Consider the following 26,885-nt stretch of genomic DNA (forward strand, 5'->3'; position numbering starts at 1 on the left):
GCTGACTTTTCTGCTAACACTACCAGTGTTAACCATTTTTCCAAAACACTGGCTTTACAGAAAGACAGATGCTTTGCTCTGGCAGTATGCATGGACGCATCAATAAGCGGACAAATTAGATTTGAGGTTCTAGTGTTTAAAGGGCTTTTCTTTCAGCAGGAAATAGTCTCCCACATCAGCTTACGTATTTTAACCTTCAGCTTTATATAGCAGCAAACAGTTGACCTGTCTTTGTACAGAGCTACCTTTCTTAGAGAGGATCAAGAGGAGGTTTAACTGAGTAGATTAGAAGTGCAGCGTTTTGTAGAATGGTGAATGTCTTACATTCATGTCATGATCATACACTGGTTATGCCTAGTGTCTAAAAAAGGAAACTGCTGTGTTCCACACTCAGGATATTTATCATTGGTAGATAGGAAGAGGTTAATTAAAGATAGGAGTCTTCAGATCTTCTGTCAGTAGAGGTCAGAATTATATTCATCACTGGAAAGATGCCGAACTTAGGTGGACCTGTGTGCTGAATGCTTTTCTGAAAAAGGCTGCACACTTCTAACCATTTGGAAGTAAAGAATGTCTGTTACTCCTTGAAGATTATAGTCTGTGAGTTGTATGCATTTGTTTGTGTCTCATGCCATCACTGAACATGAGAAATGTGTGGTTTTGATTAAAAATAATCTTGCATAATGCAACAAGGCAAAAAGTAACCTAAAAGTAGCAAACACTACTTGGGTAGAGAATTTAACAAGACAAATCAGCTTTATCTTGGTACTTGAGAAATATTTTAAATGCTAAAATTTCATTTACATCACTGTAATTTTTACCTCACTTTTCCTCTTGTAACTTAACATTTTTATTTTCTATATACCGTTTTGGTGCTCTTTTATAGTCTCTGAGGTGGCAGTAATGGTGGTTTCCTCATTCTGGATTTTTTCTGGATTATGCTTTGCTTTAGAATTTCCCTCTTCTGCAACAGAACAAGAGAGTGGCCGTGCCTGGAAGATTATCCATTGCCATGTTGTATGGGGTATGCAAGTTCCTGTAATCTTAGAATTTTTGTATGTTGAAGCAACTTTCTAATGGGAATTTCCATATTGTGAAGGAATGCCAGCTTTCTGGAATATAGCTATTCTAGAACTGACTTGGTTTGCAAGAGAGATTTCTTCTTTGAAAGTAATATGTAGTTAGTTTTAAAATGTTTCCATCTTCTTGAGTATAAACGGACGCCAGATTTTTGTAAGCAAGATGTGTATTCGGTCCTCATTGATTATTTACTATTTTAAAAAATTCTTAAGTTATCTTAAACTACTGTATTCAAAAGCAGAAGATCTTTACATAGGATTGAAGTTAGAGGTTGATCTGGTACTCTGTCTGTGAATGACGTAAGCAGCAAGTAAAATTCATCACTTAAGCTGTAAATTATAATTCCTGGAAAGAGACAGGGAATGAGAACCCTCAATCAAGATTTCAGAAATCTTGTCTACTGCACTCAGTGCAAATAGGAAAAGCTCTCAGATGACTGACTGCTGAGATTTGGCAGGCACCAATTCCATAGGGATAACAGCATAGTTAAAAGAAATTCTTTCCCTGGTGGGAGGCTACCCTTAGTTTAGACAAATGCCTGAGGATACAGTGAACACTTTTCACGTAAACTTGCTTATATCTTTGCATAAGAAATAAGGAAATGGTTGTTTATTTAGCAATTAGTAAGAGTTGCATGTCTAGACTAGGTGGTTTAATCTATGCTTTATTTCTAGAAGGCATGATAAAAAGTTAACTTTCTAAAAAAAAGTGCAGCTAGTGAGTGGTGCACAGTATCAGGACTATAAAAATAGATGAATCAAAAATAGCATACCAGATTAGTGACAGTGAGAGGTAGCAATCATCTCTGCCTATTAATGGACTATTTTCTAGAACTCCTTTTTTCTTCCTCATAACTGTTGTGGCTAGTTAATTTAAAAGAAACTGTTAAACAGGTAGGATTATGTGGCCTGTAGTATGCTGTTTTTCACCCTTTTACAGTCTTCTTGAAATTTCTAAGTTACCCTGTATGGGTGTCTGGCTGTCTGCACAGGTAGTGTGTAAGGTGGAAGTACAGTGTTGCACACAGCCCTGTGTTTCCCCGTCTAAGTCAGGAGGTTGTGCAATTTAGGACTTTATTGAGATGCAGTGGCTGCTACTTGTGATTGTTTTGTTCCATGGATTCTAATAACTATTGCTTTAATTCTTACTTTTAGAAAAAACATTTGAATAAGCAGTGGTATTTCTAATGTTAACTGTAGTGTTTACCTGTTCTATTATCCTTGGAGTGGTCTCTTTTTAAAAATGTATTTATCATCAGGTAGTTGCAGTTTTCTGTGACCTTACAAAGCTCTTGAGTGAACTTGTAATATCCTTCCTGATAATGCTTCCTATGGAGTACTGACAGCTGTCCTACCTCTCCAAACATAGCTTGCCAAGAACATGAGGAGAAATTACAGTTTAAAAACCTTCAAAGAGTGAGGCATTTCTGTACACTGTGTGCACATAAAGTGTGCTTGTATCCATCAGAAAAAGAGGTGGGATTTTTTTTCTTTCCTAAGCGTGGAAACTGATATTTGCTTTCTGAATTACACTGTGAAAGTTTTCCTAGGAGGTTGCTAAAATAAAAGATACATACTCAGTCATATAACATGTAGATGTATAATGCAATATGCTTAGAAATTTAATGTTGGCTATTAGAACTATTGCTAAAGAATTTGTTCATCACGGGGAAAGAAGCTAGTGCATAGCTAGTGTCACATCTGCTGTTCTTCAAAAGCACAGTCAATTTTAAGTCTTTGAAATTTAGGGAAGTGTATAGTACTGCCACTTACACTCACTATTATGTTTTGGTCGTCTGTGTCTTTTCCACTCTTTTACAGTATCCTGTGGAAAAATGGCAAGCCAGTAGATAATGGAGAGCTTTGATGTGATTCTGTTAACTGGGAACAGTGATCAGCATTCCACATGAATGATGAATTTGCAGTTGAGGATAGACAAAAAATAAGGTTATAGGTTTTGAGAGTGCAAGTGGTGTTTGTAGATGCTGCATGCGTTGGTGATGAGAGTGCAAGTGCTGTTTGTAGATGCTGCATGGTATTTGGTTCTTTATGCTGTTCTGAGATCTCAGGTGATCATTTTCTTAGAATGCCAGATCAGAATGATCACATCTTTGTCCTCAAAGCTCAAGTGATTATATGAGGAGATAAGTTTGGAAAGGCTTTGAATTTTTTGGCTGCTTAAGTACCTTCACAAGGAAGGATTTTTAATTTCTTACAGTTCAAAACAAGTCACATCTTGCACTTCTTCTGTGTTGTTTTTTGTTTTTCCTGTTTCTTGCACACAGTTTCTTTACAATTCTCTAGTTTACATTCTGCATGCCAATGAATAATTTCAGATTACATCTTAATTAGGCACGAATCATGACATGAAGTATTGAGTTGTGATGTTTTGAATAATTTATTGATCTCATTTTTAAATGAAAAAGGACTAATGGACTGATGGGCCAGCTGGTTGCAGTAAGAAGGGTGAGAAGCAGCATCTAGGGATGAAATGTTTCCACATCAGGCTCTGCAAAGAGTCTCTGTGCTTACCACATAATCTAAGCGTCAAACACAGTCATTTTTCAGTGCCCCCAAGATCTTGATGCTTTAGAAGTAGATATCAAGTCTAGCACATCTTTCTTTTGAGCAAACTCACCAGAATAAAGTTCAGTTTTCTTTAGTGATTGAGAGCGTATCAAATTTCTCAGTAAGACCCATATTTAAGACCCAATTTATTCAGTTACATTTTAGGAGTAAGTCTCATGCTTTGGCCTTCAGAAAGTCTGTAGCAATGCAGCAAGGAGACTTTATTCCCTTGTGATATACCTAGTTTCTTGAGCAGGGTCTACAGTCTGTCATCCTCACTGAGGATCTAATGAAACCTGATCTAATGATGGGTCCCTGCCTGTTAGCCTTTTAACAGCAGATGCATGCTCCAGAACAAGAAGAGGGCATGGTCTGTTAGCAAAATGATTCACTTTGGTGTCATGTGTGCATCTTACAAATATTGCTCCGTCCTATGAATGGTGTAGTGCATCTGATTCTAAAAGCCATTTGTAGAACATGGTTTATGTGATTTAATTTCTCAAGATAACTTTTATCACTGTATAAATCTTCATTAAAAAGTGGGGAAGGTAGAAGTTTGTATCGATTTTCATATTGTAAGGGAACCTTTAAATGCATGCCAGAGTTGATGTATGACAGTATTTTAATTACACACTTAGTGGTAAATGTATTTAAACTTTTTTTTTCTTTCCCCTCTGAGACATCTGGCTTTCATTTTAGCATTGCTGTTTCACCAGATTTTAGTTTTTTACCACCAGTGGTTTTGTATTTTGTCACTTATAGGCAACAAATATTGAATAGTAGCTTCATAAAATAGAGTGATTTATTGATACAGTATGTAGTGTATCTTTTTACTACTGGCACAAGGAATCCTGCCATTACTTAATCTACAGTGGAATCTTGATGATCTTACTACAACCATAATCTGTAACAGCATAGTTGTAACACTTCTCTTTGTATTCATGCAGTCCTCCATGACTTAGAGAGTGACTCATAAAAGTGTGAGAATATGCTGCAATACAATTAGATGGGACATAGTTTTGCACAGGATGTCCATTACTAGATAAAAGCTAGGGATCAACAGCTTTGTGAAGGTAATGAAACTCCGTTGAGTACTGGCTAAGATTACATATCTGTGCTTTTCCAGACATGGAGATGTACATATGTAATGGTTGTGTCTGTAGTAGGTCTGTTTGTCTGGAGGGCACATGATACTACCCCTGTCAGTAAAGCTTCTGTAGCTGCAGACTGAGAGGTTGCTCCCTCTTGGTTTCCAGATACGTTTGGATACATCTCAGCAGTATTTGATACTGAACTTGGTCCTTCTCCTAAGTGGCAGTGAGTTGATCAGACTCTTCAAGGGTTGGGTGATTAGTTTAACTCGGGAAAACTCAGCAACTTTGGGCTTTTGATTTCTGGAGAATTAGTGGGGGTGGAACACCATTTATTAAAGCCAAGCTGTTAAATCTCATCAGTCCTTTGTTGAAGGTGTAATGCTTGAATGATAACATGAACTATGCTAAGGAGCTGTTGTCCCATATAAGGAGTAGGAAAATTTGCTTCATGTGATGAAAGCTATGTAACAAATATAATACTGAATTGCTCTCTGGTTTAGTGCTACAGGAGAACTTTATCTCAAGTTGTAAGGGTGATACACACCTTTATTGCCCAGAGACTTAAGTTTCTACTGCCAGATTATGTCCTTTTGAAAGGGTGAAAAAATCCAAAACACGATGTCCAGGCATCCATTCAGTAGCCAGAAGAAAAACATACTTTGTTGTCTAAAACACAAAACACAAACCTGTTTTTCATTCAGCCAGCTAACACTGTCAGCCTTCACTGAATCTTGTTATTTTGGTGTGAAGTAAAATTTGTTGTTGAACTATTAAGAAGATTTAAAAAAAAAAAAAAAACTTGTGAAAAACCTGAACGACTGCTGGGATGAAATCTGAATTACACAATTTTTCATTTAACTTCTTTATTAACATTTCAACAACAGTCTCCTTTACTAATACAGAGTTCATTGCAAAGTGAATCTGGAAATAGTTTTAGTGCAACTTGTTTTGTTTTACATAAAAACAGTAGTCTTTCTCCAAAGCAAAAGTATTTTTTGCAGACATTAGTGTCAGATTCTCCTTTTTTTGAGGGGAAAATGATTAATGAAAATTAAACAAAATTTAAAGTGATTTTTTACAGGAGTTCAGAGCTTGTCATCTTGGGGATTTTTCAGTAGTTTAGCAACAATTTTAAGAAATATGAAAATTAATCTCACTTCTGTCATTTAAGTCTGCAAATGTGGCAGTACATAGAAGCAATTAACTTGAGTATGTTTTAGTATGGTCAACTTTCACAATAAAACTATCAGATTGGTTTCTTGTAGTTACCATCATTGGAAAGCGAAAACGATTGCAAGAGTCATGTTTGTTGAAAGGTCACATGTGGACATGTTATGTCAAGTTGTAAGGTCACTGAGTACTCAGTTAAGTGATGATTCCATTATAGTCTGTAAAAACATACTTTTGGACTTGTGGTTATTTCTTTAGAGGATAGGTATCGAGTTCTTAAAAAATCCTGGTATTTTGCTTCCTTAATTTTTGGAGTACGTGATTGAATGTTAAGAAGTAGCTTACTTGCATTTGCAGGGTCTGAATTCATATTTGAATTGTGTCTGAGCTGAATATTACTGGTTGATTTTGTAAAAGTACCAAAGAATATCACACTCATACTTGTCTTCACTAAGAAAAGTTGTGAAACAAGAAACACAGAATTTTTAAAAAATCTCATGAGAACTGTTTTCTGTGTTTGGAGGAAGACAGAGTTAACGTCTCCATGAGAATGCTGCCTGAAATTGCAGGATTGCACATGACTGCATGTTTTATAGTAATGTATTGGCGATCAAGGGCTCTTCACATCACATTTGGAGTATTATGTCCTTGTTTCTAATGGAGTGTTCCTTAATGGCAAGAGCCATTTCTCTCCATCCTGCTTGTCCTATGGCGTTGAACTGCCACAGTTAGCTATTCTTTACTTGGGTTTTCTCATGTGCAGAATGAAGTTTTATACAGTGTTGTTGCAATGCTTGATTAATATTTATAAAGGCCTTTGGCATCCTGTGATGAAAAGAACTTTGCAAGTGTTCAGTGGTGGTATTATTTTATTAGTGAAAATGCAGGAGGAGTCAGAAGGATACCGGTTTTTAATTCAGATTGAGCAATGGAGTCCTTCTGTAACCTTGAGCAGGTCATGCAGTCTCTTGTTTTGTAGCATATTCTGGGAAAGCTCTGTTTTCCAGCATGTGTTATTAAATGCCTTCCCTCCCCCAAGTCCATTCTAAGGGAAAAAAGGTAAAAAAGTAAATGAACCTGCACAGCTTTACTGAGCTGCTAAAGCAGGTATTTCTTAAGGAAATAGATCGTTAAGGGGGGCAGAGTGTGAGAAGGGACTGGATGTAACAGTTGCATTTCAGAGTAAATATGAGAATTTGAGCATGTGCTGCCTAGTCACAGACCAGACTGGATTTTGCCCGTTACAGATCTCTCCCATTTGGGTTCAGTATGCACTGTGCTTAACTGCAGCTTCACAGTGAAGGGACTGCATATAGTCTTTATTGCATTCTAAGAGCTCACTAATCCATGGTACTCAGCTGGTAAACAAGTTCTTTCTTCAGACTGAATATTGTATGTATTTGAGCTTTGTGATTGTCAAGATTGATAGTCAGCTCTTATAGCATCTTGTATTTGGCTATTACATAATAATATAAATCTCAGGCACTTGTGAGGTTTTTCCCTCAACTGACAGAGGAAGTTATGATTACATACTGTCATTAAAATTACAAGATAGTTAGGAACTTCTGAAAAGTATACATCTGTTTTAAGACACAGTCAGCTAGACATTTGCCTAATTATATAAGGCACAATAACATAAAATAGTTATTTGGCATGCTTCACGCATGAAAATACAGGGTTTAAGTTTTATACACAGTGCTATATCTGCATTTTACTCGTTGCACAAAACACATAGATGTGTGTAGAACAAGGGACATCAAAACCTTTATTTGAAGTACTTCAGCAAGGTGAAAACTTCATCCGGTGAAGTGTGAGGCACAGCTGAATGTAAGTGCCAGTTTATGCATATACAGGATGGTGGATTCATATTGAAGGCACCTGGATCTTTGTCCTGCTTTATTGTAGTCTGGCTGGGCAGCTTGTTCGTGGGGGTTTTTAGCTGTCTTTTGTCCTGCTTCATCTCTCAGCTCAGGTGGCCTAAGGATGAAGAGGAACTGTGTTTGTCCCTACTGAGAATAAACAATGGTTTGTAGTCTTCAAGAACAGCAGTTATTAAAACCCCTGTGCTTTATATAACCCTCATTATAAGCCTTAATTTATGGAGCATGCCTAGTAGTAGTGGAGTATCAAGAATTTACCTGCCTGGCTTCAGCTGAATACACTGAACATAAATGTAGGTAGATTTGTTCCAAGATACAGTAATTTTATGAGATTTATACAGCACTTTCCAGACCTGCAAAATATGTTACTTGCTTCTGCCTTTAACTTAGATTTCCTAATATGGATCATGACAGTCCTGAAACTTTGTGACTGAATATTTGCAGCAAGGAACTGAGTGAGTTCTCTTGCCTGCTAAAAATAAATATTGCCTCAGGTGGAGTGGAAAACACAAACCTTAATACATTTGCCAAGAAAATCTGATCAAGCTGTACAGAGTTATTTGAATTTCTAATACATTTAAAAAACAATCTTAACTTGCTGGTTCCTCCACCTTGACCTACAACCAATGAATAATAACTTTGTGTGGAAAGATTTGTTCTTAACTTCACACTGATAAAATTAAATATATTCTTCCTTTAATATTTTGATTTAGTATAATTAAAATAATGACTTGCAGTTTGATAAATGTTATTTTCATTACTACAGTGCCCTGAAGCACTGTACGTGGAAAATTTTGTAATATTACACAGATCTGGAGGTATGTAATACGCTTGTCAACTATTAACTTGCATGAAGTGTTTTGGTTTTTATAGCATATAAATTTAGAGTGTTTCTTTGGAAACTGAATAAAAGTAGACAATTAGAAATTTACATTTCTAAATTAAATGTAAATTATACCACTATGAAACTGCAAGGGTATCCTTATACTATCCCCAGGCAGGTAGAATTCAAGCATTTCACCATTCAGTAGAAGCTGCCTGTAAGCAACAGTATTATGTCTGGGCTTGGTTTGGTGAGGGATTTTTTTCCCCAGTAATTTAACAGTCACTAAATAGAAACTGCTTCACTGATATATATATTTTATTTTTTTCTTGAACCCTTCTGAAGTGCCTCATCATGAATGTTAAGCAAACCTGCAGTAATTTCAAGTGTGTTAACAAGTGCAGCAAGTAACACTGTAATAATGTTGTCTGATACTTTCTTTGTTTTCACCTTCCCCTAAAATTCTGTCCTGTATCTGTAGATAGTCTAGATCTTTACCAGGATGGCTTTTAGGTCCTGGGGTGTTCTTGACTGAGAAACACAAATATATGTAAATGTCAGTCATAATCCACAAAATGTTAAAGTTTAAAATAAACATAGCTATTTCTGTTGTTAAAAATTCTGTGTAATCCAGTTTTTTACTATCTGTTCAACCTCTGCTGGTGCCACAAATGATGCTGTGGCAGAAAATGTTTCATATGATAAAACTGTATTATACTTATTCAGGATTTTTTCTAAAATGTCACATTCTGACATTAAAACAAGTGTCATAATTGTGGGCACTGTGGCATAGGTACCATGGGAAGTAGATTATTTTCCTGTGGCTTTTTTGTGTTGAAAAATAATTATTTTCTTGGCATTTAAGGTAGAAGTTTGTAATCTAAGAAAGTATAGAGCTCTTTTGTTAAAATTAAATTTATGCTGTAGTCAGGAGTTAGCATTTCCTTTTTAACTGCAGTTATATTAATAGTAAGCTTTCAATAGCACTTCTTATACATACCCACAAGAATGCACTATTAAGGTGGCAGTAATACTTGTGTCCCAGTTTGTAACCTGTTCAAAACCCCAGTAAGGCATTGGCAAAGCTACCAGTAGAGGCTTGAGCTTCTCTTGTGGAGTTGATCTGAGCTGCTGAAGCAGTGATGTCCTGATACAGACCTGGAGTAGAGGGTAGCTTGTTTAGGCCTTCCTGCTGCAGTCCTGCAGAGGAAGTGTCAGTAATTCGTTTCCTGCTCCCTGGACCACTAAGTACAGAACTATGTTTTTGTTCTATTCTAAGGTAATATGTTTTTTTGAGAAAGTATTCCAGAGCTGCATTGGCAATCAGTGACTCAGAGCTGGTTATGGTCAGCAGTGCAAAGTGCACTGGCAGCTGGGCAGTCTGGTGCTGATCATGTTCAACATCTGTTTTAATGACATGGCCTGTTGGGATGGAGCAAACCCTCAGCACCTTTGCAGGTGATACCAAATGAGTCTGAGTGGTTGACTCCTCTGGAGATTAAGGTTCCTGTTCAGGGGAACACAATAGGCTGGAGAAAAAGGCCTGACGAATCTGTTGAAATATAGCAGTTGTAAATGGAATGTTCTACACCTGTGTCAAAATAACCCCCTGCTGTAGCACAGGTTAGACATCCACTGACTAGAAAGTAGCTCTGCAGAAAAAACACCTGAAGGTCCTGAGAAAGAAAAAGTAGAATGTGAGTCAGCAGGGTGTCCTTCCTATTAAGAAACCAGCCGTGTGCTGTATTAGCAAGGATATATCCAGTGGGTCACGAGAAGGGATTCAACACTTTGAAGTCCATCTTTAACACAGTGTGTCCAGTTTTGGCTCTCATAGAGGAAAGACACCGACATGTTAAATGGTCACTAAGATGATTCCTGTTCTGGAGCGATCTTGCTCAAGGAGAAGCTGAGAAAAATGGATTTGTTCAGCATTAGAAGGCTACGGGAGTAATGTTACTGCTGTTTTCAGCTGCCTCATGAGAGGGTATCGAGAGCCAGACTTTTTGTAGAGGTGGTGTACAGTGATAAAACAGGAGAAAGTAAACACAAGTTGCAGTAAAGAAATTCTGATTAGGTATCAGAAGGTAAATGCAATGTATGGAGTGAAAAAGTGGAATAAGTTTTCCACAGCGGCAGTAGTGTCTCTTAACTTTAGAGATAGTCAGAATGTTACTAGGTCCTGTGCAACCTGCTTGATGATGTCTCTGTATTGAGTGTGGGGTTTGACAAGGCTCTGGTTGAATTCTGGAGGCCCCTTCAGTTAGAATTATTTGGGATTCTGATAATGATGCCAGTAACCGTATAATATATCTAGTGCAGAAAGTGTAGTTTCATTTTAGGAGACAAATTGGTTGTAAAAAAAAACAAACAAACAACAACAACAACAACAACAACAAAACCAAAAAAAATCCAAAAAAAACCAAAAAAAAACCCAAACAAAAAAAAGAAAAACACAAAAATCCCCCAACACTGAAAAAACACTCTGTAAAGGACCATTTAGGGATAAGATTGTATAGCTTTTCTTCTGTTAGTTTTCAAACAAAAGGATTTTTTTCGCTTCTGATAGGTAAACCATTTGAGATGATAAAAATGTGTGTCTCTTTTAATACAAAGCAACAGTGGCAAATACTTGTGCGCACATCACTTGCAGACTATTAGTCCTGTAACTGACAACTGACACTTTTCCCAGATAGCTGAAACCCCATGTTTCATGACAAAGTAGGACTCTAGGGGTATTTTGTATGCACAGTGAGGGAGGTAGGATCTTCGTTTTGGATGGTGTAGTAAAAAAAAAAGTGTTTCACATGCAAGGAAAAGGTCAGCAGCAGCTCCCTTAGAGTGGTCATCTGTTCAAGGCTGTGATTTTTCACTCACACACAATTGAAGAAATGAAAGATCTTCACTTATTGGAAGACAAATATTTTGCCAGGTTGTTCATCACCTTATCTGCTGACATTATGGTGTTAGTGAGAATTGGGTTTTCTAAGAGTTCATATTACCAGGCTAGATCATTGGTAGTGGAACAGGTGTCTTGAGGTTTGCCAGCTCTCTCTTCCCTATGAAATGACTGACTTGTGTCATTAGTAGGCACAGGTTCTTTCTTGATTTTATTCTGGTAGCTGTTATCCTTTTACTGGTCCATGGTGTTTCTTGTGGCTGTCAGAATGACATAGGTATTTTTATTGGTGAACACTTATAGATAATGCAGCTTTCTACATGTGTGAGTAGTTTTTGGAGGAAAGTAAGGCTTTTTGATAATCACATAAAAGCTTAAAGTCCTGAGTGGAACGGTGTCTAGCCAAAGGGATGTCCTGATAGAATACATTACAGGACATCTTAATTACAGGCAAATGTCTGTCCTCATGTTTTGCCACTCTTGGGCTGTTTTTACCATATTTCACAGTTGTCTAAATACACTTTAGAGTGAGTGTGCATGCTGTGAAATAATAATTACAGATCTGCAAAAGCTCCAAAGTGTTTGAAGCCTGAAGTAGAGGAGAAAACCTCCTCAGTTCTTACATTCTAGAACTTAGGCTATAGCTCTCTGTTTTCTTAAAGCTTGCCTTTTTATCAATTGGCTTACATTTAGGAACTTCAGATTGTCTCTGGAAGTCAGTTTTTTAACATATAGATAGATAGAAATTGTACAGCTGGAAAGAGTAATTCTGATTAAAGGAGTGCAAGCAAGAAATAAAGAATATTTTTTTTAATAACTTTTTATCTTTCTAACATATTTCAAGGTTTTCTTATTGACAGGTGACTCTTAAAAGTGAAATTGGCTCCCTCCCCCTTCAGATGATACTCTTGCCCCTTCAATTGCTGAAGAGTTGAGAAAAAAAACCTCCATTTTTGTGAGCATTTGTTGTTGTACTCTAGGGCTTATACCATCCAGTTCTTTAAAGTAAAGAGCCCTTTATACTCAGTTGTTGTCTCTCTATAAATCATTGTGCATAGGTATATACATATAGAATACACCACAAAAATTAATTTTACTCTATTAACAGGTGTAATAACAGTTTGTAAGGATCGTTCCTTTAGAAAGTGTACTTTTAGCGAAGTCAGTTTCCCGATGTTTTAAAGTTGGTTATTATCTACAGCAGCGTCCAGTTACTGATGTTGTGCTGCGATAAGGGCATATCACTTGTGCCAGATATGCTATTTAAAGTATGCGGCTTTCTTGGTCTGACACTGTTTAGGTTTTTGGCCAAAGAGAATAAAAGTAGCTTACTCTAAGTCTTTGAAAAGGAATAATCTTTTGAAGATGCTGCTTTACAGCACTTCTAAAAACACACTTTCTAAAGTCTTCTTATTTAATTCATAGTGAGTATATGTTGTGTTTGTATAAAATCCATAGCTTTCCCTGGGAGAGAGAGAAGAAAGGCTTTTGTCGTATATATGGTGTATATACTATTGACACATGTTGCAAATATGAAAGTCTTAATTTCATATTCTGAAGGGCTGAGTTCTGCTATCTTGATTTCACTTACATTCAGGAAGCGTGGGACAATGATCCTTTTACTAGATGGTCAATTTTAAACTGCATGGTTTATCCCTTTTATTGGTATTGCAGTTCTTCAGTGATGCTGTGAGTTTCTGTCTCATTTCAAGCAAACAATTTTTTTTCCCCTCTTTGAAGCTTTTATACCCTAGGTCTTCAGGAATGCTAGGCTGAAGGACTTATTGCTTTTCCTTAAAAACATCAGAAATCTTTTGGCCTAAAGTAATTTCATATTTCATTTTTGTCAGTTCAGCGTAAAAGACTGACTTTTGAAATGGCTATCTCCCATGTAAGCATATTGCGACACATTTGAGACACCAGTGTGTGATGCCTTATTCTGTTGGTATCCAGACTGTATAATTTATCACAATGCTGAGAAAACTTTCAGCAATGTTGAGAAGCTAGGTGCTTGTAGTTAGAGTTCACTTGAAATTCTTTTGCTTCAAATCTTGACCAGTATTGGATACCTTATTGTTGATTAAATTTCTGGTTTAATCAAGTTTTGAGTCTTTCCATCTGTTTCTAGATGACTTGAAATATATTTGTGGTCTGATAATTTGGATGACTAGAGGCTTATCTGTAAGAAAGAGTTATTAATAGCTCAAATTTTGCTTCTAAGTGACAGTGGTCTGTGCATGCAAATCATACTCTGCATATGGTGAAGGCCTTTAGCTCTGGCTAGTTGTGGTTGAAGGCTTGAGGGAAGATTTAGCAGTTGTTTAGGTGATGTGGTAGCTAGATATAACAGTGCTTCTGGTCCTGCAAGTGTGGTTTCAGAAACCCAGTGTTCTGAAAGAAGATGCACAAGTTGGCTCACAATTTGGAAGCAGGTTTATAAATTGCCCTATGCTTATCACAACACAGAGAACAGGATGCACCTACAGAAGTTTACTGCCACTCCTATGTCAAAGTGTAACTTCATCAAGCTGACTGTACTGAAATGATGTAAAGTGTGAGGTCAGGAGGAGGAGAGGGAAGAGGACTCACGGTACTGGTATCTAGTGCATATCTTCACCTGTGAGGAGTTTCCAAACTCTCACACCGTTGTCCTGTGGTGTTGCAAAAGGAACTGGGAGTTGTCTGCAGTAAAGTGCCACTCTAGGAATTTTCATTTCTTACATTTCACTTACCTTTTTTGGTGCAGTTTTAGTTTGAGGGTGACTACGTGATTATGGGGTTTGTGTAGACTAATACTGTGTGACACTTTATCTTTGCCTATCAAAGTGTGTTGGCAGCAGATAGTGTGCAATATGTTGCATGTCATCTCGTCTCACAGTTCACTTTGTGACAGCAAGAGCTTTGAAGGCAACTTCTGTCTTCTACCTGTCCTCTGACAGGATTATGGGCCTTAAGCCCATAATATTGTCAGAACAACTCTTCAGAATAGAATTTTCTGGAAAAATTAGTACTATAATTTTACAGGAAATTAACGATTTCCTAAACAGATAAATTGTTTCAAGGGAGAACACATTTCTTGAATGTCTGTTTTTGCGCTTTTTTCCCCCTGAAATGAATGTTTTAATAACATGGACTTCATAACTATTGCCTCTGGTAAACTAGTGTAAAAAACCTCTTTTCTCTAAAACGGTTGGTTTTGACATAGCCAGAAGAGGTTGTTTTAAGAACTTAGATACGGTGTAATGCATCATAGCTACTGAGTTTCTTTAGGTTTGTGTTGTTTTAGAATGAAGATAACATTTTGGATTGCAACATACAGTTTCTCATAATTTGTAAGCTGTTAATATGCCTTACTTTAAATACTTGGAATTAAAATCTGTAATATGTTTTTAAATACTTTTCAAAAATGTTGCTTCTAAGATTTTGTGCAAGATTAAAGTGCAGTTAGATCATATTTTTAGATCAACACATGCTTTCTTGAAAAAAATCTCGATTAAAAAGCTGGCTGCTGATTGCTATTTAGCAGACTTCCTCTTCAGGGTTGTGGTGTGTCTGTGTTCCCATTACAATGTGCTAGTAACAAAACTCAGAACCACACCCCATTGTATTACTCTAAATTCAACTGTGTGGAGTTCGTGGGTTTTCTCCCCCTGTTGATGTCCTCAGTGTGAGTAGCTGTTTGCTAGAAGGCCCATGATGGACCCCCCTGAGTTTTCAACAGTCCAGGAAGAACTATCTTTTGGCTAATGAGAAGTTAATAGGCAGCATTATGTCTGGAATCAATCGAGGAGGTGATTGAAAGCTTTGTTGATGTTGAATTTTTCAGAACATTTAACAACTGCAAGTTAAGCTTGTATTCAACAAGCATATGGCATCCATCCAGCTGAAGAGGAAAATCATTGATCATAAAACAAATGTTAGTGAAATGCATCAAAGAGTAGAATTGAGAAGACAGCACTTGTGATACCCAAAATAACAATAAGATATTTACCCTTCTAGTTCAGTGACCTGTCACCGTGGTTGTACATTGGTAGTGTTTTTGTAGCACGTATTCTTGCTCTGTCATTTGGAAGGTATAACTTCGTACTTCCAAAGTGTTTGTGCGGTTTCGCTCAGTGCTTTGTCAGGACCTTTGTGGTCCCATACATGTGATGTAGCCCAAGTGTTTAGATAGGTCCCATCTACTTTAGTAGAGCTTACATGAATTGAAGCCTAAATAAAGTTTAAGTAAATAAAGTAAACCAAGCGTTGGTTGCTGCTGTATTGTAGTTGTTGAGGATGCACCCAATGGAATATTAAATCTCTACTAAATGAGCAGAAGGGGAGGTTGTCATGCAAAATAAAAGGGCTTCTCTGCAGCCTTAGTCCACATAGATCAAAAAACAAGGCAGCAGCAATAGCCATCTCCATGTCCTAAATTTTCCACAAAGGCAGACCGTGACTAGGTGATTGCTTTCAGGATATGGATCTGTTGTCCTTGAATCCTTTCAGTGCTGCATGTCACTGTAAGCCATAGCTTCAGCTGTGACTGTAAATGTGGTTCTTTTTCTTTTCTATTCCCTTTTCATCTGCTCACAAAAGTAAGGAAAGTGCTTTTAAGTAGAAAGCTGCCTATATGCCAAGCAGTTACTGTAAGTCATTTTGTATTTTGATCCTGCCATTTTTCAGCAGCTGTCTTGAGACAGCTCTTTTTAAACATTTGCCTGCTGCAAGAAAGTTTTTTGGAAATAGTGTAGTTGTAACTTGCACTGCAGCCCAAAAGGTATACATAGCTTGACAAGACAAATGTAATAAATGCAATTTGAAGTTACAACAACTTTGAAAGATGAGGGTGTCACAGGAGAGCTTTTTCATCTTGCTTACAATCTATGGCTCAAAGAAAATGAAAATTCTGTCTCAATGCTATGACAGACAACGCAAAGTACACTGAGTTCACCAGTGCTTGACTGAAAAAAGTGTAGTCATTTGGTGGTAACCTCAGGATGTTGTTACTAAGGACTCCTCTTGCCCTTACCAATTTTATCCATCTAGGAGAAAGGGAAGCCCAACTTCAGGAAACCAGGAAGACCTTTATTGCTCTCTATAGGACCTTTGTCATTCAGAGAGTTCTTCAAAGTCCTCAATCAGGAAGCTATTAATACATAGCATCTCAAAATACTTTTGTAGGAATCAGTTGTGTAAATATCTCTTTGCACTCTGGCTTCTGAGTATTTAGTGAAAATGAAAAGAAGGGTATTTCTTCTACCTTCACTGTATAGATGCAATTCAAGGAAAAGTCTGTACAATGTGACAGGAAAGCCAACTCAACTCTTAAGTTTTTTAAACTGTGGTCAGAAAAGTCCTTTGATTTAGGCATAAATACAATAAATAGTTCAGATGCCATTACACTTTCCTGAAAGTCTCTCAGGAAGCTGCTTGGGTGGGCACATGAACAGTCACTCAAGTCCACACACACACACAGACACACCATGGCTAGCTCAGCAAATGAAAGGCAGGAAGGGTCTTCTGTATAGAGTTCCAGCAGGGTTTATTGCAGCCACACGCCAAAGGTATCCAGGGACAAAAGTCAAGGATCAATGGAGTGCCCAGGGTTAAGTATGGGGTCAGGGACCAATGGTCTGAGGGCACAGGGGCAGTACAAGGGCCCGGCAAAGGGCAACAACCAATAGAAAATATGAGGGTGGACAGTCAGTGATACAAAAACGAGTGGGGAAGGAGGGAAAGGAGAACCTTCTAGAACTGGGACATATATGAACAATAGAGGTGGGCAAGGCCAATGGGCCAATGGGAAAAGCAAAACTGAGGTAGATTAACATAGTGCTGCAGAGCACCTTGGGGAAAGCCTTTTTCTCTCACCCTAAGTGATGAAGCATTCTTGAAGCCTGTAGTATATTCCTCCAGGGCATTGCCCTGAAAGTTCCCCTGATAGGCTCGAGGGCTTCCACAGTGCTATTCTGTTTTTTTATAAAACTTTCTTCTGAAAGATTGTGGATTTTACTTGAGAGTTGGTTCCCATTTGTAGAGTCTCTGATCCTGCTCCTCATCCATCAAATCATCTTTTTACACTAATGATCTTTGTCTCAATGTTTCCCTATAAAAAGAAATTACTCCAAGTAAGCTGGAAACTTGACTTTAAATTTATTTTTAAGGAGGTGAAGGGAACTGGTTAACAAAAATGTGATTCACCATAGAAACAGCTCAGCCAATAGTACAAATGCAGGAAATTAACTATTCCATAGTACTTTGATATTTGATACAGAACACAGCAACAGGATCATGGCTTGACAACAATAGCAGCTGTGTGTATATTTTTTTCCTTTTTTTGAAAGAATGTTCTTATGGTGAAAAAATAGATTCCTTGGAATGTAATTTATATTACAAGTTTCATCACAAAAATTCTGTGGGTGGATACAATAGCCTAGAAATTAAATTAGATATTTGTATAATAAATGATAGGTTTGATTTGATGTGACACTTCTAATCTATTACAAATGACATAGCTACAGGCAATAGAATAACTCTTCTTCCCCTTGTGAAGATAAATGTTGTATCAGACCAAACTATTTTATCTTAAATTACAACTTTTTTTTACCATATGAAAAGATTCATGAGACTCTTCATTAAATAAAAGCATGACCCAATTATAGGGGTTCTTTGGCCAAAATGTCTTGAAGATATTTTCTACTATCAGGCATGTGATTAATTTGTGTAGGGAACTGCCATAACAGACCTAATCTGAATAAAGGAATTTTCCTTTATGCAACATGTGGCATCATTGTCGCTATACTGAGCCAAAAGGTACTTTTCTTACCACAATTCAACAGAAACCCTCAGACAGAAATGAAGTATGATAAGAGGAATCTGATAGCTTGACTGTCTTTCTTGCAGGGAAGAGGTTTATGCTGTGAGTGGTTCTTATACGACTTGGTTGTGCTCAGACCATTGTTTTTCACCTTTTGACAGAGAGAAGGAGCAAGAAAGGGAAGAACAGTTAATGGAAGACAAGAAAAGGAAGAAAGAGGATAAGAAAAAGAAGGACTCTGCTCAGAAGGTGGGTTTTGATATTTGAATTCTTTTACCCAGCTGAAACATAAACAATTGGTGGTAATTAGATACTAAGTTGTCTGTATTTGAGCTTAAAAATTGATTGCTTAGAGTGATGCTTCTTTAAAGACACTTTTTTACATAATTTTCCTGAAACTGAAGTGTTTAACTTGGGTATTTCTTCTCCTTAGAGTGCTATGTTAAATAAAAGAAATTTTTTGATACAAAGTATTTAAGTTACTTAATATGGTGTCTTTGGATCTCTCTCTACAAAAAACTGCTGCTTGTTTGAGTTGTTTGTGGATTGAAATACTGATGGGCTTTGAAATTCATGCAGTAAAGTTGAGTAAATGTGTTTTAGAGCAGGAAGATCCTTTTTCTATCGGTAAGGAAGTTTATATGAAATATTTACTACAGAAGATTCCGTTTATATTTTTTGCTAAGTATTACTTGCATTTTACATTTTCTGTAGCTAATAGCACTTTTGTTGAAGTCTACCAGTTCAAGTCTGAACAGTGGAGAATTTGTAAGTCAACAAAAACTGGTCCTGCTCGGAAAACAAGTTTGAAACGTGGTGTATTAGAAAGTTTGTATTTTGCAAAAAAATCTGGTTGGTTGTTGTAGGAATTAACTTGATATATGAACTTCAGTCTCTTAGGGCGTTATCTGTGCTTTTTACCAGTAAAATCCTTTCCGGGCTTCCCTGTATAAGGTAGATGCAGCCAACCTGGAGCAAGTCCAGCAAAATGCCCTTAAGATAATTAAGTGGCTGGAAGATCTGGCAAATGAGGAGAGGCTGGGAGCATTATGACTGTTCTTCCTGGAGGAGAGGAGGCTTGGGGTTTCTCATCCATGTATATTAATGCTTCGTGGAAGGGAGTAAAAAGATGGAGGCAGACTCTTCTCTAGGGTGCCTAGTGGCAAAGCATAAGGCATTATGTACATATTGAAAGTCTACCTCATCATAAAAAGACTCCCTTTGTGTGTGGCTGGGCAACCACTGGAATAGATTTCCCAGAGGGGTTGTGGTGCTTCTGTCTTTAAATGCTCAAAACTGAGTTTCTCGTGGTCCTGTGCAATCCAGTTTTGATGATTTTGTTTCACATTGAGAAGCCTTTTGGGGCCAGGGGGAGGACAGGGGTGGGAACTGTAGATTAGATTTCCAGTGGCTGTGCCTTCCAGCATCAATGATTATGTGAAACTGAAAGCAAAAGGCTTCACTTTCTTCCAGTAGTCTTTCAGTTGCTTCAGTAACAGGTGATGAAAGATCTCAATGTTTACTCGTATGTTCTGTGGGTTTCTGCTGAAAACAGACAGCACCAACTTGAGTTAAATTTTGGCTTATGCAGGATCTTTTTTTAATCTTTTTCATCAATTTTAGTTTATCAGTTTAAACTGGGTACAGATAAATATGTGTCAGTTGTCTTCATCCAGTTGATACAACCCCAAATCACAGTGCAAAAGAGCAGTTGCTACAGATAAGTTCTCCCCAGTGTCTTTTTGCCTTGGTGTTGGTGCTGTTTAATGTTCAAGTACAAAAAATGTATGTAGAAACCAGAAAGAGCAGACCCTTATAAATAAAGAGTAGAGATTTTAGGATTATGTGCTGAAATTCAGTTATAAAAGGGAAACTTGAAAAGGCTGTATTGATCGTCTTGATAGCAGTGCTGTGTTTACTGAGGAATTGGTGCTTCGAATACAAGAGATTTGTCAGCTTTCCTCTGTGGTCTGTCACTTGAGTTGTTCAGTACGAATTCTGCCACACTCTCAGGAAGGGTAAAGACTAAGTAATTTAATCTCCTAGTGGCCAAGCTTCACAGTACTAGTTGGAGATAGCTAACAATAGGAAAGCAGGCAGCCAAGTGGACAAAACATAAATGTGTGTGTTCATTCTTAGTGACTGCAGTGATTTTAGGGTACCATTTTCAAACTTAAGTTTTTACCATGAAACAGTTGTTCTGATCAGTTGTTCTGTCTGAATTGTCTGAAACCTAAAAAACAAAAATTTAAAAAAACCTTAGAAGAGAGGTTATACCAGCAAGTTCACAGCGTAAATATATCTGTGGTTGGTATCCAGGGGGCTGTTTGGTAGCATGTCAGTGGGTTGAGATTTATTCCACCTTCTCATTCACTTTACTCCCGCCCTGCTCATATTCATAGGTTGCCCACAGAGATATGACAGCTGCAAATTTGAGACACTGTCACATTTTTTTCAACTTTTGAATATGAGATGAAAACAATCACAAAACCTGATCATTTTGACGAGGAGAGGGAGACATTATAGGCAGAAATTTTTTTGGTTGTTTTTTTTTCATCTAAAGTAATTTGTGTTTATCATGTAGAATTTTTCAAGGATTCAGTAAAATGTTTTTTATCCAAGTAGACAAGTTACTAATTTACTAAATGTGTCTGCTGTTGACTATAGTAAACTTACCAGCATTACCAGATTGTATTAATATTTTTCCCCCCTTTCCTGTAGTAGTCAAGCATCAGGGTCAATTAAGTGTGTAACAGAATTTTTGACTGTTACAGAGGAAGTTGTAATTTGCATACAGGATTTTTCGTAAGTGAAGTTGAAAATTCATGTTTGGCTTGGTTCAGACATGGTTTTTGTACAGATACATTTTTATTGTTCTTGAGGCATTGGGATAATGTATGTCTCTGAGATTACAGTGCTTAAAATTTTGTATTTTAGTGAGTGTTCCACTTTGCATATTGCAGTTTTCATCTTTCCAAAGTAAATGATGCCATAGCAATTTAGTGCAGTTTGTCTTTTTATTCTTTACCATACAAAGGAGTTCTGGCTTGGTTAGTTTCAACAATAAACTGCTTTTTACTTGTGCTTTCATTATTCTGTACTGTTGCTGTGTGCTTTCCAGAAATATGGACTAGTTCAGCAATTTCTTTTAAGAATAGGTGTCATAGAACCTGACACAGGATGATCTTTAGGGTTTTTTCATTATTGTGTGTAGTGGAACTCATGATGGACAGGTTAAAAAAATGCTACAATACACATGATTCCAGAGAATATACTAGTGATGCATTTGTCTCTACTGTAGCTTGAAGTCTGCTATGCTGAAACAATGTAGGATACAACAAAACCCATATTGTGTATGTAGGCCAGCTCATTTCAGTCACTGACTTCTTGTTGCATTCAGTAGATTTACTTTATAGGTGTTGCTGGTGCTTTTTTTAAGTGTGGAAATGAATCCAGTAAGGTTTAAAATTACTTCTCCTTGGAAGAGATGTTCTGGGAAAGGTAGAATGGGAAGATGGCAGAGAGACAGACTGCTGTGGTTACTTCATGCCCCAATAGTCTACTGTAAGGATACTCTGACAGAAGCAAGGCTTTCTTTAACTGAAATACTTCACCTTCAGAATCTGAGAGAATCTTTAATGCTATAGCACACGTTTATTTGTGCTTTGGAAGCCCATGTTTGGGATGAGGAGGAGGATTGAGTACTTAAAATCATGAGTGAGGTATGATTGTTTCTGCCAGGGACTTCTACATCAGGCAGAGTTATTACAAGAGTTGTAGTACTTTCAAAAACAATGTATGTATATATAACTAGGAGCACTATTTAGACTTGTAGTTCATCAGTTGTTTTCATTCAACAGCAAATTCTGTTCCTGTGCTAATATTAAGGTTGTAATTTAGCACAACATGTTCAATGTTTGTTTTGCGCTGCTTAAAACTCTATTTACATTCTTGCTCTTAATTTGCAGGTCACAGATCAAAAAACCAAAGGTAAGAATCTTTGATCCTAAGGAGTACTTTTATTGACTTGAGCCGAGATTCAGATCTTTGTCAAAACTGTTAGAAAAGGAAGGGGACTTATGAGTAAAGATGAAATACTGAATATTGAGTACTCAGAAGAATTAAGTTGAGATGATTAAAATGGAGAAGCTACAACTATGCTGCAGATGTGTTGTCAGCATCTAAATACTTGAAGAAAGAATGAGGATTGTGGATGAGATAGGTTAGCTGAAATACTCAGTTCTCTGTCTAAAACAATGGTTTTAGACAAATAACCAAGACTGAAACCACCTTTATAAAGGGAATGAAAGACAGCAAAAGTACTGCTTATAGTGAGGTACCAAAATGAAGGAAAATAACTTGGGTTTGGAAACTTAAATTCAGGCACGTAAAAGTCCAATAAAGACAGGACTGATGAGTGAGCATCTTGAAAGTTGAACTAAATAACTTAGATGTTGTAAAAAATCTTGTTTTGGTTATCAGTTTTTGATAAATTTTGTGGGGAAATTGTCACGAGTGAAAGAAAGAGACTAAAATAGTAACTTGATTTTATGGCTAGCAACACCTTATTGGGGTTTGGGCAATGAAGCCTATCTAGAGAAATTGAAAACCCTTATAAAAATAAAATGTGGAGAATAATGCATTCATGTTGCCAAAGGGAGACCCACTTGTGTTGATCTCACATTTGTAAGAGTAAAAGTTTTTTGCTGATTATGCTCAGTTTGTCTAGAGTATCTTTAAGCAAATTTTGCAATGGTGTTAGCTCCTCAAGGATTTGTGGTTTTCTTCTGCAGTGCATAATAGTCTTCAGGAGCAGCTTGTCTTTGCTTATAGGGGCACCTGGTGACCAGCAGGGAAACCTTAAGTGAGCCAAATGCAGTTGCTCTGTGTAGGACGTCTTTTGGGTGAGAGTCAGCTATTACTGCCTTGCTTAAGAGCAGCACAGAGAACTCAGATTTGTTAACTCCGAATCCAGAAGGAGGCAGGTTATTTCCCATCTTTTTGTTTGTTTAGGCAGTGGCTGTGTAGCCTAGTAAGCAGGTGAAAACTTGGATTCTGATTTCAGATTTCCCATAAAGATGATGATACATAACAATCTAAAATCCAGTTGAAGATCAGGAAGATGCAGTTAGTTATATTTGACTGCTCATATTTTAAAATTACTCTCTGTCTAGGGTATATTCTTTGCCAACTTTACATTTGCAAGAAATTTTGGGCTTAGAGCAAAATTGGTGAACATAGACTTCCATCGTAGACTGCAGCAGTGCACATGGAAGCAAAAGGTCTGCTGCTACTGCTTATTCCTGTTTCTTTATATTGTTTTTGTTTGTTGAGAATGTGGAAACTGCACAGTATTTCTGAGATCAAATAACGAAAGCAAAGAGTCACAGTGAGTTCTTGTAGCTAATACAGGTTTAAGTGGAAAAACTTCTGATTTTCATCCTTCCTGTTTTTCAGTGCCCGAAGTGACGAAACCAAGTTTAAGCCAACCAGTGGCTGCCAGCCCAATTGGCAACTCTCCATCGCCACCAGTCAATGGTGGCAACAATGCCAAAAGGGTGGCAGTGCCGAACGGACAACCGCCAAGCGCCGCCCGCTACATGCCTCGGGAGGTGCCGCCGCGATTCCGTTGCCAGCAGGACCACAAAGTGTTACTGAAACGTGGGCAGCCCCCTCCACCATCCTGCATGCTCCTTGGGGGTGGAGCAGGGCCTCCCTCCCCAGCAGCACCAGGAGCAAACCCAAACAACGCACAACCAGTGACAGGACTGCTGCTGCAGAGTGACAGTGGAACTGCAACAGGCAAGTGATGATAATAAATAATATTAAATGAACATGGTGGTACACGGCAGAAAAGGGATGGCTGAAATTGTGCATTAGCCTATCATTATATAACAAAACTCAGGTTGCTTTTGGGGAGCTTCTACTCTTACAGTGTACAGGCTTCTGTTGGCAGCAATGGATAGAATTTTTACTACTAGATGGAACAAGAGGTTTAGTTTTTTTCAAGTATGTTTTGAGTGGTTTTAATTGGTTACTGAAATGCTCTGCAGCAAGGTAAACACAAGGCTTAAATAAACAGCATTTTAAGGTTGTCACTAAGTAGTTCCTAATGGCTCTTCAGGTTTCTTTGACATCAATTTCCTGTCTTGGCACATTTTTGTATCATCTCTTAAAACAGGCTTGTAGATACCAGGTCTGCATAGGGCAGGTGTCTGTCATGTCTTGTCTGGATGAAACAGAAAGGTGACCTATTGCTCCTCACTTTTTTTTTTTCCCCTCCTTCTTTTTGGTAGTAGTCTTATTTTTTGTACTCAGATAAACCTTTTTGTATAAGTGGTGACTGTTCTGTTTCTAGTTTTCCATTCATCTTGTATTCCAAAAGATAAATTGATTTTAGGGTTGTTGGTGAGCACAGGAAAGTTATAGCTGGTCCTGAATTTTTTAGACCCTTGGTGAATTACAGTAGTTGTAATATTCCTTCTTTAATTATAATAGTAGGACAGACAAAATTCCACTCAAAATATCTGCCTTCTAAAGAAAGACTTATGTGACCTGAAAAGTCAAGGACCTCTTCAGTTCTAACAATAAGGATGTTTAAAAAAGAAATATTAAATACTTGAAAGTCAAAAAGAAGACAGTAACAATACTAGGATGTCTGAGTTTTCTTTGAAAATCATGCCAGATCAGTGGGATGGTGAATATTTTACCATCATGGAAGTCAAACTTTTTTTAGTTCTCTGTGGTTTGGAATTAAAAACAGAGGTGACTTGCACAGAACCATATGAGCTAGGTGGGATGGCTGTCCTTATTAAATAGGATTCTAGGAAAATTAATAATTCCATTTGTTTTGCGGTTTTACTACTTGAATTATTTTGTAGGAAAACCCTGTTTACAGAGTATTTATCTTGTTTTTGATAATTGGTGTTTAATAAAGGAAAAAGTGAATGTCAAACTGCAATGGCAAAATTTTAACTCGTAAGTTTAAAAACAGATGTCTTGAAGATACAGGTGATTTATCAAAATAAGTTAACAGGTTTTGGTTCGAAACAGGCAGAAACATCAAATCATGTAGTGGTTTCACGTTCGCCTCTGTTTCTGTTTGCCAGATTTAGTGTAGTGGTTTAATGTCTTTCTGCTGTGAGATAGGATTAGGAGGAAAAGGGAAAACAGGCTCAACTTAAAAGTAAACAGTTTTATTAACACACACTAAGAAAATAAGAAAATAAAAGAAACCGTCAAAAACACTCGTCTTCCCCCCACAAACTGCTTTCTTAAACAACATAAAGAGACAACCTGTGATTTTCAGTCAGTTTCACATTTTGAACATAGTCTTTCATCAGTTCTTTAGGAGAAGAGTATCTCTTAGAGTCATGATCTCACTGACAACTTAGAACAGTTCTCTTGTGGTTTTTAACTGTCACAAAAGCAGCTGCCTGGTAAAACCTGCTTTCGTGACCCCTCCCATTAGCAGTTTCCCTAGCTGCTTATCGGCCATGTGCTCAAACACACTGGGGTGTTACTTTTAGAGATTATCAGCTCTAAAGGCAAAGGATTCTTCATTTCAGGGAACAGAGACATCATCTTTCTTCTTCACTGGCTCAGAGGGCTTCTCATCTCTCTCTGTTAAAGCATCTCATAAGATCAATATCACTTAGTCCATCACAAACACCTTTGCTCAAAATCTACACACAAATTTGAACAACATCTCCCCAAATGCATATCTTTCCCATGATTTAAGGGATAATCTACATATAGAGTTCATTTCCATGGCTCAGCGAGAGAAATTCGGCTTAAAACAGCAATCTTCTCAAACCCTCCTCCCAAAAAGTCATTTCACTCTCTCTCTCCAATGACTTCATGCTCTGTCTTCTTTACGTTCAATCCCTTTGTCCTTTTCTGCTTACTCGAAAGAAGGATTAAGCTTTGAAAGCCTCAGTTTTCCAGGAAAGGGTTAAAATCTGCCCAGGGCTGCCATGGTCATGTATCTCTGCCAGGCAGCAGCCTCTCTGGCTGTGGAATCTCGGAAAAGCCAGACTTTTTTTCCCCCTCTTTCCTTTCCTCTCACCCCAGGAGGTGGGCCTGGGGGGGAGCCCTGCCCACCCCTCAGTGACAGTCGGGGTGGGCTCGGCCCAGCCAGGCTCACAGCTGTTGTCAGGGGGCCTGGCTCTGCTGGTCCCAGGATGGGCTTTAAAATTAGTTGATGTTAAGCTGCAGCCTCTCCTCCCCTGCTGGGAGCCGATGGAGCCCAACCAGGCCTCGGGCTGGCTCCGCCCCCCAGGAGGTGGGGAAGCAGCAGGGCCTGGCTGGCCAAGAGAACTGCCTGCCTCGATGTTACCTGTTCAACTGGCCAGAAGGAAAAGGACCTGTCTTGGTTATGCTCAGGATTTATATGGGTATTTTCCAAAGTCGTATTTAGCATTCTCAGTGGTCAAAGCATATGTCAGTATCTAAAATTAGCTTCTGATAGGTCCCTGTCTTTTCCAAAATAATTCCAAGGTCCTAATAGGGCAGTATTCTATTATTTTCTTTAGCTAAAAATCAAGCTGTGTTAACCCATAACAACACCT

At 37.7% G+C, this 26,885-nt stretch overlaps 1 protein-coding gene across 14 annotated transcripts in view; it reads left to right on the forward strand.

Annotated features, from left to right (window-relative positions):
- Positions 1-26,885, forward strand: part of TNRC6B (trinucleotide repeat containing adaptor 6B) — a 136,672-nt gene that overhangs the window by 63,534 nt on the left and 46,253 nt on the right. For 13 of the 14 annotated variants that reach the window (XM_066184180.1, XM_066184181.1, XM_066184172.1 and 10 more), the window contains 3 exons: positions 18,477-18,564; positions 22,284-22,305; positions 23,773-24,117. In XM_066184180.1, coding sequence (XP_066040277.1) covers positions 18,477-18,564; positions 22,284-22,305; positions 23,773-24,117 — 455 coding nt within the window. Of the gene's footprint in view, positions 1-958; positions 1,025-18,476; positions 18,565-22,283; positions 22,306-23,772; positions 24,118-26,885 lie in introns of those variants that run through there. The other variant, XM_066184176.1, reaches the window with a different exon arrangement.

The sequence above is a fragment of the Chamaea fasciata genome, unplaced genomic scaffold (assembly GCF_029207755.1).
Source record: "Chamaea fasciata isolate MVZ Bird 193981 ecotype frontalis unplaced genomic scaffold, bChaFas1.0.hap1 SCAF_5, whole genome shotgun sequence".
Taxonomy (NCBI): Eukaryota; Metazoa; Chordata; class Aves; order Passeriformes; family Sylviidae; genus Chamaea; species Chamaea fasciata.